This window comes from Pristis pectinata, chromosome 30 (genome assembly GCF_009764475.1).
Source record: "Pristis pectinata isolate sPriPec2 chromosome 30, sPriPec2.1.pri, whole genome shotgun sequence".
Taxonomy (NCBI): Eukaryota; Metazoa; Chordata; class Chondrichthyes; order Rhinopristiformes; family Pristidae; genus Pristis; species Pristis pectinata.
The window spans coordinates 4,475,607-4,496,264 of NC_067434.1; the positions used below are offsets into that span (position 1 = coordinate 4,475,607).

General features: G+C 43.7%; 1 protein-coding gene across 42 annotated transcripts in view; it reads left to right on the forward strand.

The window, feature by feature from the left end:
- The window catches only part of LOC127584774 (sorbin and SH3 domain-containing protein 1), a 345,097-nt gene that overhangs the window by 212,500 nt on the left and 111,939 nt on the right, over nucleotides 1-20,658 (forward strand). For 12 of the 42 annotated variants that reach the window (XM_052041739.1, XM_052041743.1, XM_052041742.1 and 9 more), the window contains exon 1: nucleotides 19,577-19,623. The exons of 10 other annotated variants lie outside the window; for them this stretch is intronic. In XM_052041739.1, the coding sequence (XP_051897699.1) occupies nucleotides 19,592-19,623 (32 nt within the window). In that variant the 5' untranslated portion in view covers nucleotides 19,577-19,591. Of the gene's footprint in view, nucleotides 1-19,542; nucleotides 19,624-20,658 lie in introns of those variants that run through there. 20 more of the 42 variants (XM_052041707.1, XM_052041710.1, XM_052041721.1 and 17 more) reach the window with 6 other exon arrangements.

Here is a 20,658-nt window from a genome sequence, read left to right on the forward strand (position 1 = left end):
CAAGTGCCATCACGGTATCTCGCCATAAATTCCAAGTGGAAGACTGAGCTCCAGCAGCTGTTGCTAGAATTTCTTTGCTATTAGCTGAAGCGGCCTTCCTGTCAGTCCATGAATTCCTGGGCAGTGACACCTGCTCCATCCTGGGAGATTCCCGCTCTGGAAGCATTGCTCATGGATGGACAGATGATGGGAAGTGCAGACTTCATGTGCCACTGACCGACACGATGACTGTTTCCTGGACACAGTCTGTGTAAATTGATGAGTGGTCTGGACCTGCACATGCCTGGGATCCCTGAGACTTGTCCCTTACTGAAGTTAAGTCAGTTATGACCAGAAATAGTAAACCTATGACAAATCTCATTTGTCTGTCTTCTCAAACTTGAGTCAGCTGATTGGCACTAACAAAAATGTAACGGTTGTAATCTCTAATATCCAGATCGTGATCAGTAATTGTAATGTAAATTAAAGCTCCATGGTTCAACTTAAATAAACCCTCATTTTTAAAAAATCCAGTGTGATTCAAGCCAACACAAGATTTCTTGCAGATGGCCGAAATTCTTGACTACGCTTTTCTGAAATGGGAACAGGAGGCCATTCAGCCGTTGAGCCTGCTCAACTCTTCAGTAAGATCATGGATAATCCAACAGTCCTCAAGTCCACTTTCCTGCCCTTTCCCCATTATCCCTTACAGATTAGGAATCTCTCTTTCTCAGTCTTAACTATACCCACCACTCTGCCCACACAACTCTTTGTGGCAAGAATTTCAACATACTCTCGACTCTCTGGGACAAGAAATTCTTCTTTAATCCAACTTTAAATGAGCACCTTCTTATTCTGAGACCATTCCCTCTGGTTCTAGATTCTCCCATAAGAGGGCACATCCTCTTACAATTTACTGTCTCCAGCCCTTAAGAATCTCTTACCTTTCAATAAGATCACCTCTCATTCTTCTAAACTCCAACGAGCAGAGTCTAACCTTGCTTAACCTTTCCTCATGGGATCATCCTAGTGAATTTTGTCAGAACTGCATCAACAAAATATTTTTATTAAATAGAGGAACCAAGACTATCTGCAGTAGTCTAGACTTGGACTCACTAGTGCAAGGTACAGTTGCAATAAGACATCCCTACATTTATACTCCAACACCGTTGAAAGGCCAACATTCCTCTTGCCTTTCCTATTACCTGCTGCACAGGTGTGCTAGCCTTGTTTTGTGCACAAGGATCCCAAATCCCTTTTGTGCTGCAGTCTTCTCGAATGTCTCTCATTTTAAATAATACCTGCTTCCTTCCAAAATGAACAACTGTACATTATGCTCCGTTTTCCAACTTTCTGCCCTTTTCCACCCATCTTTGTGTTGTTTGTTTGCTTCCTTCCTTCCTTAATGTTATATGGTGAACAATTATGGTCCCAGCACTGTTCCTTGTGGTACCTCACTGACCATAAATTGTCAACCTGAAATTGAGCTTTTCATCTCTCCTCGTTCCTTCCTGCCCATTAGCTAGTCAATGCCCTCCAACACCATGGGCTCGTATCTAGTGATGTAACCTTTTGTGAGGCACCTTGTCAAATGCCTTCTACAAATCCCAATGCAGCATATCTACTGGTTTCCCTCCATCCAGTCTGGTCAAGACTTCCTCAAAAACCCCTAATAAATTTGTCCGACATGATTTCCCCTTCATGAGTCCATGATGGTAGCTTACTGAAAGTAGCTATGCAAGTGGATATAGAAGGCTTATGTCATGTTTGCTTTCAGTGGTAGGGGTGTGAGTACAAGAGTAAAGAAGTCATGCTGCAGCTATGTAAAACTTTAGTCAGACCGCACTTGGAGTATTGTGTGCAATTCTGATCGCCCTATTAGAGGAAAGATGTGGAGGTTGTGGATAGGGTGCAGAAGAGGTTTACCAGGATGCTGCCTGGATTAAGAGGGTATAAGCTATAAGGAAAGGTTGGACAAACGTGGGTTGTTCTCCCCAGAGCGTTGAAGGCTGAGGGGAGACCCGATAGAGGTTTTTAAAATTATGAGAGGCAGAGATAGGGTAGACAGTCAGAATCTTTTCCCCAGGGTAAAAAATGTCAAACGTCAGAGGACATGCTTTTAAGGTTGGAGGGGGGAAGGTTTAAAGGCGACATGAGGGGCAATTTTTTTATGCTGTTTGTGGTAGGTGCCTGGAATAGGTTACCAGGAGTAGTAGTGGAAGCAGGCAGTTTGGTGGAGCTTAAGAGGCTTTTAGATAGACACATGAATATGAAGGGAATGGAGGGATATGGATGATACACAGGAGGAGGACATTTAGTATAAATTGACATCAAGATCAGCACAACATGGTGGGCAGAATGGCCTGTCCAGTGCTGTACAGCTCTTGTGTTCTATGATTATGCTTAGTTAGATTATGATTTTCCAAATGTATTGCTACTACTTTCTTAATTAATTCTAACCCTTTTCCTTACAAGATATGCTGGGCTGTAGTCTATAGTTTCCCATTTTTTGCCTCTCTCCCTGTTTGAGTAAAGGTGTCATATTTGCAGTTTTCCAATCCTTTGGCATTTCTCCAGAATCCAAGGATTTTTGAAGGATTACAGCTAATGCATCCATTATCTCGGTACCACTTCTTTTTGGATCCTTGGTTGCAAGCCATCCTGGGGAGGAGACTTATTGATCTTTAGCCCCATTAGTTTGCTTAATACCAATTCTCCAGTGATGGTATTTAGTTCCTTCCCTGCATTATTCAGATCTAATGGGATGTTTGTGGTATCTTCTCGGGTAAAGGCTGATGCAAAATATCGGTTTAACTCCTCTGCCTTTTCTTGTTTCCCTCATGACTAGTTCCATAACTTCCTCCCCTAGGGGGGCCAATGTTCACTTGGACCTTCTGAAAGGAGATAATTTTTTTTCTAATTCTTGCTAGTTTGCTCACATATTTTATTTTCTCTCATTATCTCTTCTTGGTCATTCTTTGCTGGACTCTCACATTCTTTGTATCTACCACCAACTTTTGCAGCCTCATACATTTCCTCTTTCAGTTAAATACATTCTTCCTTGGTTGGTTATCCCTCCCTTAGAATCCTTCCTCCTTACTGGGATATATTTTTGCTAAATATCATGAATTACCTCCTTGCACGTCTACCACTGCTTGCCAGCTCTCTTTCTGCTGATCTATTGGTCCAGTCCATTTTTAGCCATTCCTGTCCTCAAACCTTTAATTCCTTTTTTTAAAGTTAAGATTCAGAACCAAGTTTCTCCCCTTCAAACTGAACACAGACGTCTATCACTCTCTGATCACTTCCTCCTGGAGGTTGTTTACCCTAAGGTCATTTATTACGTTTCCAAGTAGCCTATTCCATGGTTTGCTCCATAATGCATTACTTGAGGAAACTATCCCAAATCCACTCTACGAATATGTTCTTGTGGCTACACTTTCCAATTTGATTAACTCAATCTGCATGAAGATTTTAACTTTCCCCCGATATTAACTGGGATCACTTTAGAGAGAAAAGCTAAGACAGTGGAATTTTTAAAGTGTATCCAAGAGAACTTTTTGAGTCAATATGTAGACAGTTCTACTGGAGAAAGGGTAATACTGGACCCAATCATGGGGAATGTGCCGGGTAAGTGAGTAGAGTGTCAGTGGGAGTGCATTTGGGAAAAATTGACCATAACCCTGTAAGCTTCAAGGTAGTTATGGAAAAGGATATGAATGGTCTGGAAATTAATGTTTTGAATTGGAGAAGGAGGCTTTCAAGACAAAAGGCAGGACCTGGCAGAAATAGACTGGAAGTCTGAATCCAACATGTGGGAGTCATGTAAAAGCGAGAATTGGGGGCCAACATGTTCCCCTCAGGGTGAAGGGGAAGGACAGCAGGTTCGAGAATATTGAGAGGTGGATAAAGGAAAAGAGGGAAGTATTTTGCAGGTATGGAGAACTGAAATAAGTAGGGTGGATGGGGGGTAATTATAAAGGCGACCAGCAGAGCAAGGACGGCATGAAATATTACCAGCAGGCAAGATGAAGGAAAATCCCAAAGCATGTTTCGTGATTAAGGATGGATTTATTCCTGGAGGAATTATCATGTGATCTCTGCTGCAATTACTATTTCTAGCCAAGCTGCCTGTCTCTCCATTGACGCTTGTTTACCCTTTGACCTGAAGTGCGGAAACCAAAGGGTTAAGGCCGTACAACTGTTGCTAATGCACCTTGGGATATTTTTGTCTGGTTTGCTTGAGCAGTGGCCAGGATTTCAGTCCTTTGTGAAGCCTCCAGGGCAAGTCTATAGGGGTCCAATCAAACACCAATCTCTGACCCTAATCCTAATCACAGCTGTGATGGAAGGTACTTCAGTAGTGTCAGTTGTGAGTGCATGTTTGTTCTGGTTCAACAGTGAACTGTTATGATTGTGGGGAGAAAGATGTAAAGAGATCTTATTAAATACTGTTGAGGTGGTTGATAAGCTCCCAAGGGTGGGTATGTTTATTTGCATTGTTCTGGAGAGCTCTTGGGCCTGTTTCTGTGAAGCAGCAAATCAAAGAAATCGCATCTCTCAGAAAGTTATACTGTTATGTTAAATCTGATTTTTTTTCTTTGTAACAAAGGAAATGTGCATAATGACTAAAAAGGAATCAATATAGGAATGAATGTTAAACTTTCCAAAGAAGAATGTTTTGAATGATGGCCAGATAAGAGGAAAATAGAATATTGAGCAGAGCACAGCAGGCTGTATTTGTGACCTTTCAACACTTGCCGTGATTTACACACTTAAATGTTTGCATCAGGCTGCCGCAAGTCCATCTGAGTGTCACACACTGTGCATGTGTGTGTGAGTCACTGTGCTCTGATTGAGACCACACTGCTCATGTTGGGTGCTGACATTTCCAGTCACCGAATCTGACTCTTAGGCTGTGAAGTGCCCACACATTCCCGTTCCTCGGAACGCCCTCCTGCCTTCCAGTCTCGATAAGTAGTCACACATTTAAAAAGCAGAGTGTGAGGGCTCGTCACCAGCAGCTTTTGCTTTTACCACGTCCCCTGTGGTGCCAGGACGGAGACAGCAAATGTCCCACCTCCAGAAATGTCCAGTTCAATGCAAGCTGACCTCTGCAGAACAATACTTTTTTCAATGGAGGCTGGAATGGGGTGACAAGATTTAATTTACATTTTTTTCCTTCCCTTTGTTCCTGGGAGGGGTCATTGCAGGGCTGCATTTATTAGCCCCTCTGAGCAGACAGTGGTGAACTTCCTCCACAAGTTGTCCAGGATGTTCCTTCAAGAGTAGGTGTAATGACTGGCTTGTTGCTGAAGGGTTGCCGCTTCTCCCCACCATCTCCGTCCCTCTTCAAGAACTGGGAGATACTGAAGGTTCAGTAGAATTAATGTTCATACCTTTAAGGTCACTTCAGATAAAGTGGCAGCAGTTCTGAGCTGGTCCGGTTCACTACTGCGGGGGAGGCGTGATTGCCACGCAGACACTTCTTTAAAAATGTATAATAACTTCATTTTCTTTTTAGCCTCGTTAAGCAGAGTGACGTTAGGAATGAGGAATGGAAATGCTACACCCAGAACAAGCTCGACAATGGAAGTGTGACAGGAACAGAAGCAGAGTAGAGCTTCCTGCTCGCTGCCCCGACCGACTCTCCCGAGCTTGGGAGACCAACTCTGCCGCACTTTGTCTGCATCCCAGTCTCTTCAGTCTGGGTCCTGTCTGATGGAGTGGATTGCTGGCCCCTATTGGTGCTGTAGCTCTCAGCCGATTAGGAACTAGATTTTGTTTTCAGTCCATATGTAGACTTCCATTAATGAGTTTATAGTGAATTCTAGTATATAGAATATATACTGTATAATAAATTGCAGCCCATCAATTTCTGGCACAGCAGCCACTCCCAGCTAATCAGCTCTGAGAAAATCAAAAAACCTGCAGATGCTGGGAATCTGAAATAAAAACAGAATTTGCTGGAAATACCCAGCAGGTCATGTAGCAGCTGTAGGGAGAGAAACAGAGTTAATGCTTCAGTCGATAGTACTTTGTCAGCTTTCTGTTGCTTTCTGCATCCTCCTGGCTTTGCCAAGGTATACAAGGCAACCCCAGAGAATTGGCACAGTCCAACCGCCAGCTTCATTGAACCTGGCACTGCCCCAGCAGTATGGCACTTGCTAATCTGGGGGAATATATAATGTTTTGAATCTATAGGCCCTCCCTCGGTTTTGAATGCCCGACTTATGAACACCCGTACATACAAACAAGCTCCCATAATATTGGTATACACTCGTACACATGCTCATTCCTGCAAACGGCAGATCTAGTTTCCTCTCTCTTCACTTTTAGTAATTGTTCTTCCAAATTAGTCTTGTGTGCTCTTGATGCCATTCTTTGCAAAACTGTGCAGGTATGGTTACCGTATCAAGTGATTTTTTTTTTCTTTTGTGTATTTTCTGACTTATGGACAGAATTGACATAAAAATGTCTGTAAAAATGGAACCCTATCATTTTACCCAGCGATGGCCTGTAGTCATCTGGCTATTAATTTGGGCATTCTCACACTGTGGAGAATACTTTCTAAAAACCTGCATTAGGAGAGATGCATAGATTCCTTTCTGAGTGGGTGAGGGGCCAAAGTTTTCAGGAAAACAGATCTTGTATACTTAAAATCTGGAAGTCCAAGTGGACTGTAAGGGTGCTGTGATGGGTGCCAATGAGCATTTCAGTAGCTGACCCTCTGGTATCCCAGGGTGGAGCAAATTGGCCAATGTACATGTTCAACTCCAAAAGCTCTTCCTCTGGAGTACCAGCACTACTTTCAGAGGCCAGGACTATTTCAGGCTGGGGGTAGACACTGAATGAATGGATGGTAAACTGGGTTTAATTAACCCAATTTCATCCAAGATTGAAACAAAGTTCATGCCAAATAAACTTTAAACCAATTGGATGGAGCTCTGTAGACATTTCATTTTATGACCAACTCTTGCAGCAAAGATATGTGACAAAGCTGGGAAATTTTATCTTCTAAAATATCAAAAATGTTTACTTGTTTATGGGATGTTGACATCACTGGCCATGCAAGCAATTATCTGCTGCCCTTTATTGCCTCTGAACTGGAGAGACAGTTAAGGGTGAGCCCTACTGGTGGGCCCAGAGTCACGCTGGGTAATTTGCTTGTTTGACAGTACTGTCTGATTTTTTTAAAATTCCAGATTTTGTTTCTTTAAATCTAAATTAAAAAAAGCAGAACCATAGTGGTAATTTTCATACTATTTCATTCTTTTAACTGTATTTCATATTTCCGTACTACATAGATCAAGGCCATTTGGCCCATTGAGTTTATGTGGGCTCTGATCAATCCCATTACCCACCTATTTCCTTGCAACCTATTCATTGTCATCTGTCCATTAACCTCATTCTCCACTCACTCATCTAGGCCAGGGTAATTTATTGTAGCCAATTAACTGACAGCCTACATATCATTGGTATATTGGAGGAAACCCACGTGGTCACAGGGAAAACATGCACATGCCATACAGATAACATTGGAAGTCAGGATCAAACCCAGTGTGCTGGAGCACTGTTCCTGGTTTATTAGCTGATCTATTTGCAAATCAGCATCGGGTTAGCAAAACCAAAGATCGATATTGGAAAAATGGGGTTCAATTCCTGTAGGACTGGCACCAGTATTGGGGAAAGATGACTTCTTCGGAGGGACTTCACTTGAATGAGACTGGGAATGGAATAAATAAAATTTTAAACTAAATAGTATGGGTGGATAGAGGGCTGTGGGACGTGGGTGGGTGTAGAAGGGTGAGGGGTAATTTGGAAAATTAAAGAGAGAGGGCAAGGTGCTTCATGCCAAGTAATGAAGTTGGTAATATTAACAAGATGGTGAGAGGAAGGGATTGAGCCAACAAACCGAGAGTACGCCAGCAGACAGGGTCAGAGCAGGGAAAAGTACTTAAAAAGACAAAATTGAAGGCTCTTTACCCGAATGCGTGCAGCATTCGTAACAAGAGGTGAATTGATGGCAGAAATTGGTTGTGGGTGGGAAGGGGCTCTGATCAAAGAGCTGTAAAAAATGTGGTTGCAAGGTGACTAAGGCTGGGAATCGACATGGGACGGGCAGAAAGGAATAAGAGGTAGGATGGCTCTGTGAGTGAAGAATGACATCAGTGCACTGGAGTGCAATGAATCTGGGTGGGAACAAAATGGCAAGGGGAAGAAGTGATTGGTGGGGATAGGCTATAGGCTTCCTAACGGTAGGAATGCTGTAGGGTCAGCGTATAAATCAAGAAACAAAGAGGTTGCAAAATAATTGAGGGCAACTTGACTCTTGTACATTGGACAAATCAAATTTGAAAAGGCAGCCTTGAAGATGAGTTCATAGACTGAACTAGGTCCCCAAATGCTAGTCCCTGCCTTTCCAAGTGAGCATAAATCCCATCACTCAGAATCTTCTCCAACGACTTCACAAGATCACAAGACAAAGGAGCAGAAGCAGGCCATTCGGCCCATCGAGTCTGCTCCAAGGAAAAGGGAAAAAGAAATGGGGTGGGGGGAAAAAAAAACTATTCTAATCCCATTTTCCAGCCTTATCCCCATATCCCTTGATACCCTGTCTATTTAGATATCTGTCTATCTCCTCCTTGAACACCCCCACTGATCTGGCCTCCACTGCTGTGCGTGGCAAGGAGTTCCACAATTTCACCACCCTCTGGGTAAAGAAATTTCTCCTCATCTCTGTCTTGAAACTGTACCCTCTAATTCTAAGATTGTGCCCTCTGGTCCTGGACTCGCCCACCAAGGGAAACAGCCTAGCCACATCTACTCTATCCTTACCTGTCAACATTTTAAATGTCGCTACGAGGTCCCCTCTCATCCTTCTGTACTCCAGTGAGTACAGTCCAAGAGCCGACAAACGCTCATCATACTTAAGCCCTTTCATTCCCGGAATCATTCTCGTAAATCTCCTCTGAACCCTCTCCAACGTCAGCACATCCTTCCTAAGATGTGGGGCCCAAAACTGCGCACAGTATTCCAAATGAGGCCTCACTAGTGCCCCGTAGAGCCTCATCAACACTTCCTTACTTTTATACACTATACCTCTCGAGATGAATGCCAACATAGCATTCGCTTTCTTAACCACCGATCCGACTTCCCTACCACTGAGATAAGGCTCACCAGCCTTCAATTTCCAGGCTTATCTGTACTTCCCCTTTTGAACAAGCGAACGACATTAACTATCCTCCAGTCTTCTGGCACCTTACCCGTGGCTAATGAAGGTTCAAAAAACCTCCATCAGAGCCCCAGCAATCTCCTCCCTGGCTTCCCTTTTCATCCTGGGATAGATCCTGTCAGGCCCTGGGGATTAATCAACCATGATATGCTCCAATATTTACAGTACTTCCTTTGTTCTGATACAGATGTGCTCCAGAATATCAATGTACCCCTCCCCTAACTCTCCAGCCTCCCTTTCCTTCTCCCTGGTGAATACCAATGAGACGTATTCATTTAAGATCTCGCTCATCTTTCCTGGCTCCACACACACATTACCCCTTTGGTCCCTGAGGGGGCCTACTCTTTTCCTAGCTACCTTCTTGCTTCTAATATGCTTAAAAAAGGTTTTAGGGTACTCCTTAATCCTATTGCCAAGGTCATTTTATGGCTCCTTTTTGCCCTCCTAATTTCTTTCTTAAGCTCTCTCTACATCCCCTATAAATTTCAAGTGACTCATTCAATACCGATTTCCTATACCTGACAAATGCTTCCTTCTTTTCCGTGATCAACCTGTGATTTACCTCATTAACCAAAGGTTCTCTAAACTTTACACCTTTGACTCTTGCTGCTCCCAATCTACTTACGCTATGGAAATCTGCCTTCCCCCAGTTTAGGGCCCTAACTTGAGGACCAATTTTATCCTTGCCCATGACTACAATGAAGCTCACTGAACTATTGTGGGCCACGAGATTGGGAACATTTTAGAAATTGTTGAAGGATGACTGAAAGGGAGAGGATAGATTGAGAGTAAGCTAGTGAGAAATATAAAACCAGATGATAAGAACTTCTATAAAGAGCAGCGGAGGTTAGCACTGGAGCCTTGGGGGAGGAGACTGGAAAATTAATAATGGGAAGCATGGATATGGCGGCAATTTCGAATAAAGGTATTGTATCTGTCTTCATGGCAGAAGACATTGAAGGCAAAGTTAGGGATGGAGGAACTTATCACAGTCACCAGGTAACTAATGAAGCTGAAGGTTGACAAATTCCCTGGACCTTGTGGCCTACATTCTAGAGTCTTAAAAGTAGTGTCTGCAGAGACAGTGAATGTACTGGTTATGATCTTCCAAAATTCCCTAGTTTTGGCAAGACTCTGGTGGATGAGAAAATTTTAAGGAAAAAGGGGAGACAGAAACCAGGAAGCTACAGGCCAGTTAACCTGATGCATTATTGCAGAAGATGTTGGAATCTACTATTAAGGAAAGAGTATGAGGACATTAAAAAAAATCATAACAAGAATCTAAGGAGGAGGATGAATAAAGGAGAACTAGAAAATATCTTGAATTTGAATTACCAGAAAGCAGTTAATGAAATGCCAAGCAAAAGGTTAGTGTACAAGGTAAGCACTGATGGCATTGGGTGTAGTACATTAGCATAAGAAGGAAGATCGGCTAACTGACAGGAAGCAGAGAAACAAAGTCGAGCTTATTGTCATCTGCCCAAGTACATGTGTGCACAGGTACAATGAAAAACTTACTTGCAGCAGCATCACAGGCACAGAGCATCAGATAAGCAGCATTCACAAATAAAACATAAATTAAACATAAATCATACACAACTTTTACAAGAAAGAACACAAGTAGAACAAAAAAAGTCCATTTTAGTGCAAAGTGGTCATAGTGTCGCTAAACTGTAGTGATCAGGATAAATAGGTTATTCTCAGGTTGTAACCGTTAACTAATGAGGTGCCACAATGGTCACAACTAGTTACAGTTTAGATTACATTTGATTATTTGCAATCTATATTGCAGTCAGCTATTTGCAATCTATATTATTGAATTCTATCAAGGGACCAAGTGGATTCTAGCCAAATTTGCAAACAATACAAAACTAGGTGGGAAAGCAAGCTTGACGAGGGCGCAGAAATGTCTGCAAAGGGATGTAGATTGGTTAACCTAATTGCAGAAATCTGACAGATAGAATATGATGTAGAGAAATCAGGTTATCGGCTTTGGTAAGAAGGATGGAAAAGTAGAACGTTGTGTAATTGGTGTGTCTACAGAATGCTACCGTACAGGGACATCTGCTCCTTGTACATGAACTAGGGCAAGGTGGCATGCAGGAAGGCAAATAGAAGTTGGCCTTTATTGCAAAGAGAGTGCAGAATAGAAGTAGGGAACTGTGCACAGGGAGAAAGTTCAGAGAAGGTTTTGTTGGGATGAAGTGGTTGCGGGTCACTACGCAAGGCTGTTTAAAAGAAAGTTTTAAACCATATAAGGCTCTGAGGGGGATTAATTGAGTGGATGCTTCCTCTAGTGCGGTCCTCCATAACAAGGGTTACCGATTCAGAATAAGGAATCTCCCCTTCTAAGCCAGATGAGGAATTCCTTCTCTGACTATCATTAATCTTTGGAACTCTCTACCCAAGGAGTGGTGGAAGTGGAGTCATTGGACATGTTCAAGGGTGAGATGAATTTTTGGTTTACAGGGGAATCAAGGGATGTTGGAACCAGGCGGGAAACTCAAATCAGGTCAGCCATGTTCTTACTGAATGGCAGAGCAGGTGGGAAAGGCCAAGGGGCTGTCGTGTTCTTCACTTCCCCCACTTGCCACAGTGGCATTGGAACTAATCTCTTCGGATGATATCATTGGATAACTTAAACCATGTCACTATATTCAAAATCTCCCTACTTAATGAGTTATCCACTAATGAAGGAACTCTGTAATTTGGTGAGGATGGGATTTATTGTGATTTTTATCCTGATAGCCCTTGTGTTCTTGACATTGGTTGGGATGTGGTGTTGGTTCCCTTCCTTGCATGGCCCCTGTATAGCAGGTAATGGGTATGTAATTGATAATAAGGAGCGGGGCATTGTTGTGATGCTCGGTCCTTCCTTGCCTCGAATCCACTCAGGTACATCTCCCATGGGGTCACCCAGTGAAGTTCTGGGCTGACTGTTCTCTTTCCCCTTGCAAGCCTGACCCCAGTGTTGTCAACTCTGCCAGTGTGATGTCTGCGCAGAAGCCACATGAAGGCCACACTGTTATTCATCACCCTCCCATCATCACTCTCAGGATTCACAACACGACACATGATGTTTGTTCCATCCACTCAATCTGATGGATCAGTTTGTGAACGTGCAATAAATGTTTTATTTGAAAAGAGCAGTGAGACCATTTCCTTCCATTTAGTGACTGCTTTATGATTGTGCAGCTGTAGTTAAAATGTATCTGTCTATTTACTGAAAGGTATTATTGATTGTAGCTGGGTAGTTATAATCAGAAATGGTTGTATCATCGCGTTTTACTGAACACTGTGGAATCAAAACCCTACCAAAGAAAGATAATTCCACTTCAGGCAAAGTGGATGAATGCTGTTTGGTCCTTTTAGTTTGTGACCTCTGATTTCTCATGCCATTGCTAAAGTACAAGGATGAGTGTGGCGAGTATTTAACAAAGGAAGTTGGATGAGCTGGGGATTATAGAGAGTGGGAGATGGACAGGACTGCAATGGCATGGTCTTGAGGGAACATGGGCATGGATAAGGACTTCAGCAGGAGGTGAGGTAAGTCTCAGTGGAGTTGGGGCAGGTTGGTCTTACCAATAAAGCAGATGTGTTGTAAAGTTGCTGTCAGGTACGGTTCAGTTCGAGACTGGCCCAGGAGAGATTGAGTGGTCTCTCAAGAACTGACAGAACTGAAGATAATAGGTCTGTACCTCCCAATACCGAGTTGCAGGAACATTCTGCTCGTCAAGTACAAGCTGCATGACAAATCGTTGGTGTGTAACCATTTCCTTACCTCGCCAAAGAAACAAGTATTCCATGAAATAATGAGAATACTGCAGTTAATCAACATAGAAAGAATAGCAGCTTTGAACTTCATCTGTTTCTGTAATTCTTCTGTCTACCATTTTAAATGAGTTTTTATGCGTTAAAATCTATCAAGTTATTGTCCGGAGGGTTGCAGTAGAGACATTTTAAAGGCTCAGTGGAACATATCTACAATCACACTTTAGTCTTTAAGAATCGGAGAAGTCTCATGGCACAGAAGGAGGCAACTCAGACGATCTTGTCTCTGTTGGCTCATACTAGAGCAATCCCATCATTCCCATTCCTCCGCTCTTTTCCCAAGTTATTCCTCCAATGCCAATACAACTTGACTCCTTTTGGAGAAAACAAGGTTGCAAGAACACAGTAACTGGTTGTTCAGTTTCTAAAAATGGTCATACGAAAAAATGAGACTTTTTTGATATTGGGAGTCTTTTATCTAGACTAAATCTGTTTTGGCCTTTTAATTAAATCACCACACCCTTAGTGTATTGCTCTAGGGCTGGGGGGCTGGAACAGGGCGAGAGGTGACTGTGAAGTTTACAGATCTTGATGCAGCTCTTCAGTCTTGTGCTGTTGCTTTGAAAGGCTTATTCAATAAATCCTTCTGTTCTGCTCTGTCCAATAGTCCTGCATATTAATTTCTTCTCAAACTGCTGTTGAATCTTCTGCCATTATCCTCTTAGACCGTGCATTCCAGATAACAATTTGCAGAGTACAGAATGTTGTGCCAGCTGGTATTAGTCAACACTATGTATCTGGCACTCAGTCCCCAGTGACAGCACCAAGCATGGTGAAGTTGTATTTAGATCAGAATAGATACTTTTACTTACATATGTCAGATATTTTGTGCTTGACAGATGGAATTAGATGAGGCCCCAGGATGCTGGAAGTGGCATCGAATGAAACACTTGAAGCAAAAATCTAAATCCACACTAGAATGTAAAACTTGACCCTCGATGTTTACTCCCAGCTCCAACAAGCACTGCTGTGAGGTACATTCTTGTGTTCTTCAGATAACCAAGATGTTTTTAACCTTGCAATAAGAAACGATTTGAATTTTGGATCTGCCTGCTCTGCCAGTTGTAATGAACCCGGGTCCTGGTGTGGTTGTGGTTTCAATTCTCGTCTTTACAAGGGGTGAAGAGGAGAGATCGTGTCCATTCTGTTTCAGAATGCTTGGTCACTTTTTGCTCCACTTTTCCAAGTTTGCTTGAATGCTTTTCTCATGGATTAAATCTACAAGTACTTCGATTAGTGTTCAGCATGTAAGTGTTTAGTGTTTCGTGTTTCAGCTTTAAACACCACAAATGTTGAAGTTGAGGGAGGATACGGAGCAGTAACCCTTCTCTGAGTCCTGGCTGTGTTGACAGGCACACTAGCTGTATTGAAGAGAGCTAACTCTGAAACTATTCCATAGGTCATGGGAGCAGGGACTGGTCCTCAGATCCTTTTCCTGCATTTCCATTAGCCTGTTCCTTCACTCTGTTTATTGCCATTTGACGCATTTTCTTTGATCATCTTGGTTCATAAGTCTATTGGGCACTGTTTTAGATTTTGGCTGAATCCCAGCATCACGACCTTTTTTTTGTCAAAGCTTACAGAAGGATATTGATAGGATGCAGAGCTGGGCTGACAAGTGGCAGATGGAGTTCAATCCGGAGAAGTGTGAGGTGGTACACTTTGGAAGGACTAACTCCAAGGCAGAGTACAAGGTAAATGGCAGGATTCTGGGCAGTGTAGAGGAGCAGAGGGATCTGGGGGTTCATATCCACAGATCACTGAAAGTTACCACACAGGTGGATAGGGTGGGATCAAGTTTAAGAGCCACAAAGTAATGATGCAGCTTTACAAAACTCTGGTTAGACCACAGTTAGAGTACTGTGTCCAGTTCTGTTCCCCTCATTGTAGGAAGGATGTGGAGGCATTGGAAAGGGTGCGGAGGAGATTTACCAGGATGCTGCCTGGATTAGAGAGTATGGATTATGAGGAGAGACTAAAGGAGCTTGGGCTTTACTCATTGGAGAGGAGGAGGATGAGGGGAGACGTGATAGAGGTGTACAAAATATTAAGAGGAATATATAGAGTGGACAGCCAGCGCCTCTTTCCCAGGGCACCAATGCTCAATACAAGAGGCATGGCTTTAAGGTAATGGGGGGGAAGTTTAAGGGAGATGTCAGAGGGAGGTTTTTTACCCAGAGAGTGGTTGGTGCATGGAATGCACTGCCTGGGGTGGTGGTGGAGGCTGATACATTGGTCAAGTTCAAGAGATTGTTAGATCAGCATATGGAGGAATTTAAGATAGGGGGATATGTGGGAGGAAGGGGTTAGATAGTCTTAGGAGTGGTTTGAAGGTTGGCACGACACGGTGGGCTGAAGAGCCTGTATTGTGCTGTATTGTTCTATGGTTCTATGTATCTGTGCCAGCGTTCGAGCACCCATTATGTGTTCAAGGATCCCTGAAAGCAGCATAGATAAGGTGGTTAAGAAAGCCCATGGGATAATTATATTCTGTGCTGCCAAACAAAGGCAAGACCAGGGTAGTTGTTATACACCCATATGAGACAGTTGGGCCACAGCTAGAGCAGTTCTGGTTTACAATGCCATAGGAAAGATGTGATTGCACTGGAGAGGGTGCAGAAGAGATTCACCAGGATGTTGCCATCACAAACATGGTAGCCTGAGGGCTCGCTGTGCGACTCTGTGGATGCTTGAGCTCTGAATGGGCACCGTGTTCGGAAATACCAGTCAGCCCGCTGGAAGCTTTCGACAGATGAATCTGCAGCTTTACTTGGATCACGTGTCACCTGGTAACTGCAGGCAGGAACCACCTTTTCTCCCATTTATCAGCAGAGGATATAAAGGTCAGCATGTGTTTTCTTTTTCCAGAGCTTGGTTCCCTTTAGATGCTTTCTTGCAGAATATCGTGTATTTCAGCGTGTCCACTCCATTGCAGTAAGACTGGATTGGATGTTGTTTGTGGGTGGAGTACTGAGCAGGGTTCTCGTCAGTCCATAAAATATCAGTCTTTCATTGGTATCTCCCTCTGCCAGTGCTATGATGTGCTTCAGCGATGTTAACTTTCGCTCCTGGATCAGGATTGTTGGTCGGATTCTCGCACTGCTCCAGTGGGCTTGAGCCTATTGTGTATGCCGACCATTCAGTGCAGTACTGAGAGGGAGTTTCACCACTGGCAGGGTCTTTTGGACGAATCCCACATTTGTTCTCTGGGATGAATCAGAGGTCTCACTTTTAATATCCTAGGAGAAGATGCCCTAGCCAATATTTAATCACTCACACAAACATTAGTCATTATCTCACTGGTGTTTGTGGAAGTACGAAGTAAGCAATTAGATTCTCTAAGTTAGAACACTTGGCTGTGAGCTGCTGGGATTATGAAAAGTGGTATCTAAAAGCACATTCTTTTTTTCTGTCTTGGTGGCTTTATGTTATGCAGCAGGCTGTGTGGTACCACATGTACTTGCTCAATCAGAAGACACTGGTTATGGAGCCAAGACTCTTCTCTCCCCTCCGCCACCCCATTGAGTCTTCCATCCAATTGGTCAAAGCCTCCGTGAACCAAAGCCTTTCACAGTGATTGAAATCAAAATATTGCAGATGCTGAAAATCTGGAAAAAAAACAGAAATGCCAGAAACACTCAAGCAGGTCAGGCAGCATCTGTGGATTGAGAAACTGAGTTAATGCTTCTGCTGGAAAACCCGTCATCGAAACTGATGAAGGATTTAGTTCTGATGACGGGTCTTTGACCTGAAACATTAACCGTTCCTCTCTCCACAGATGCTGACCGGCCTGCTGAGTGTTTCTGGCAGTCTCTGTCCCTCTCCCGGTAAAGCAGGCTCAAGCTGTCTCATGAAATGGTGGTTCTAATACAGACACTGAACAGAATTGGGACAAAAGGTTGTTAAGGTGAATGTTGTGAATTCCAGCGATGAGAAGTGCTGGGGAGAAGTAATGTGTTGTGGGAAAGAGTCTGAGTGCAGTGTGTTGGGTGAAACGGGGATGCTGGATGTGCACAGGTGGTGTGTGTGATCTGAGGTGTAGGTCGGGGGGGAGTGAAGCCAGAGAAGTTTGAAGGCGTGGGCCAATGCTGGGTTGAGCCTCAAGGCCTCCTGTAGGTGGTACAGCTCCGAGGTGTCCTTGCAGGTGCCATTGTCCCATTGAGTCTGCCCATTCTCTCCACGTACCCAAGAGCACCATGGAGCTCCCTGAGCATGGTGGAGGCTTGTTGTAGGTAGAACTTGGGACTGTATGGTCCTGCCTCCAATCCGTGCTCCCTGGAAGTCCAGGGTCATGGAATTATCCTTGAGATCTGCAGCAAAATTCAAACCTGTTCCTTGGATATAAACGATGTCAGTGATGGCCACGTACATGTCACAGGAGAATGGAGGTCAGTGGGTCATTTTGCTTTTGTAAATGACTGGGGATTATTTTGCAAATATATTCAGGAAATCCACTATCTACATCTTGAGATGCAAATGATCCTATCTTTATTGGGAGAAGTTGCTGTTGTTTTGGATAGTGTCTTTTTAAATGATCTGTGAATACATTTTGTTTGTTGTAAAATCAACTTTGCTGTAAGCGCTGCCTCCAGTTATTGCTATACCAACAATAGGCTCACTGGTGAAATAATTTTTAATAATGGAAAACGTGGAACTATTCAGCAGGAATGGGAACTTCTGCAGAGGGCAGAACCAGTTTAATGTTTCATGTCAATGATCAAAACAATTCCATTCAATGTTCCCATAGGTAACGCAGATCTTAGTGATATTAATTTTGTCACTGAAGGACACAGGGGCTGAGGGACAGATGTAGGGCCTCCCGGGTAAAGGCACGGCTGCCTGTTGTGGATCTGTTGTGGATCCAGCTTGTCCAGAGTCCAGAATGGGTAGGGATGAGGAGCCCCCTGTGGGTTGTAGAGGGAAGGTGGAGGATGGGGTTGGCAGCTGGTGAATGAAGATCTGGTAGAGGGCGAGGTTGTTCGTGGCCCAGGAATAGTTGTGCTCAGAACAAACACATTTCTACAGCAACTGTTTCACGGCTGGGGTCCTGTTTTGCTGATTTTCACAGATTTGTTTTCAAGAAGTGGGTATCATTGACACAGCTAGCATTTAAGACCATTCCTAATCTCCCTTGCAGCAGTGGGCCGGGGCCATTTCAGACTCTGTCATGTTGATGAATCTCGAGTCATCTGTAGGCCAATTCAGGCAAGGACAGCAGATTTCCTCCCCAAAGGAGTAACCAAGTGGGTGTTTATTCAGCAGTTAGTTCTGTAATTTCAAGACCATTGACTGGCTTTTTAAATTCCATATTATAAAGTGAACTGAAGTTCCACATCTGCCATTCTGGGATTTGAACTTTTGGACTGTTACTAATCTGGTAATTGAACCACTGTGCCACTACCACATCAGATGGGATTAGTGTACAGCACTACACTGTTATCTACCCCGTTGCCCAGGGAAGCCACCTTCCCTGTGTTCTGTGGAAGGCTGGAGGCCTACCTGGCTGTCAGATCCGGAGCTGGAATACTGTTCCCCTTGTGGTGGGCACCAGGCAGTGTAGGAATGCTCGTTTGCAATCAGGCTTCCGCAGAACAAATGAAAACCACCTGTGGATGTTGTTTTCCACTTCCCGTGGATGGGATTCCCGACTTTCCTCTGCCTCTCTGTTATGGCGTTGCTGAAATTGGGAGCTCCTGGAGCGTGGGAAGAGCAGGGGCTGTCGTCTGGCCAGTGTTGGTCCAGTTTCAGTTGGCTGAAGGATTGGAGGGAAACAATCTGGAACGTTTTGGCTCACTGGCTGCGGGTTTTGTGTGTTTGGATCCCCCAGGAGAAAGTGAGGGGAATGTGCTTTGCAGCTTAGTGTGGAGCAAGTTCAATGGGCCTGCAGGTACGCCCCTGCCCTTTTGGTAGGTCACACATCCCATGATGCATTGTGCCGCAGCGTCCCTGGCGCAAACTGTCAAGCAAACGCGGATCGGGGTGGTGTCACTGGATGGAAAGTTAATCAGTTCATGCTCAGCTCGAAGCTGGAAAGCCAGTAAGCTTCTGGAATTCTCCGTTGAAATTTGATCGTGGGCTGCCGTGGTACCGATGGAGCATCAGCACAGATTTAGATGCGAACCACGTGACCTGGGCTTTGTTTTTGCGTAACTTTTCTCAGCGTCAATGCCAGAAAGTCACCTTTTGCAGCTCAGTGGGAACTGCCATCAGCAGCCTCTGGCCCTTACTGGAGCTGTCAAAGCGTGAAATCACCATCCCTCGTTAGCCAAAAATGAACGTATGCCATTAAACACTTGAGATACTTCAGGTATTTGTACTTTTGGAGCTCAGTTAGGTAGAGGGGAGTCTGACGGGGCAAGGAATCTAATTAAAGGAACTGATGGGAGGAGCTGAAGTATTTAAAGCAGGCAGCCTTGGGCTGTGACTTTCAAAGTCTCCAATACATGTGATTGAAGCAGCAGAGCTCGCGCACTGGACACCTTGTTTTAAGAGCTGGGAATTGCACCACAAAGTCAAAGCAGTGAAGGGTTGTGAAGAGGACAGGAAATGCCTCCTTTAACTGAAAAACTAGAACCAAGGTAAAATGAGCCTTTTTTTCCTGGAAATTTTAAATACTCTTTTATTTTAAAGAGAAGCTTAAATTCTTCTCTTTAAACTGAAGGTCTTCATTTAAAAAAAAATGTTTGTTGCACTTATTTTTGCCAAGGGCAGAGCAGTTTGGTTTTACTTCACTAATGTTATACACACTCAGTCAAATGTTGATAGTCCATTGGTAAAAGTTTGAAAAAGTATTTTATGATGACAACGATACAGGGCTACCACGTGGCTTACCCAACATAGTTTTGTGTGTTTTGATGTATGCATCCATATACTTGTAGTTGGGCATCATGCATTTACATTTGTGGATTTTGTCCTGTTGGCCATTCAGTTTCAACGAAGAGGCCGACACGAGTTAAAATCCTGACCCAGTAGATTAAGCAGGGAGTTGCAGTGGAAAATGCCTGGCACGGACCAGTTTCCTGAATGAGCAGCACTGACACTAGTGTGCTGTCACCCTGAGCTCAAGCTTCCAAATTTGGCAGGTGGATCACGTTGGTGGCGTCATGCTGTGGAACAGAGAGTTAGTTTACATTCCTCTGGCCTTGTGGAAGCAGTCATTATGTCTTTGAAGTATCAAAATAAATATGACATGACTGTGAAACATTGCTGGAATGTCGGATGGTGTGACTTGTTTACTACTACTTCAGGCCTGCATGGGTTGCTGGAACAACAACAACCCCTTGCAATTAAATAGCTTCTGTTAGTGCAATGAAATCTCCCTTCTTCCCAAAATTTGACGTCAAGCCGCAAGGAGGTGTGACCAAAATCTTGGCCTTTGAGGAATGCCTTTAAAGGAAGAAAGGGAGATGAAGTCAGAGAATTGTTTATTGACCGATTGCTTAAGAGGCCACAATTGGAGGAATGCAAGTATCTCTGGGGATTGTGTGGCCAGAGAAGATTATGAAGACAGGCAGGGCGAGAACGGGGAAAGCTTGAACGCTTAGTGTGAGAAGTTTAGAATTTTCATGTTGATTCACCTGGAGCCAGCGTAGGTTAGCAAGCATGGGTATATG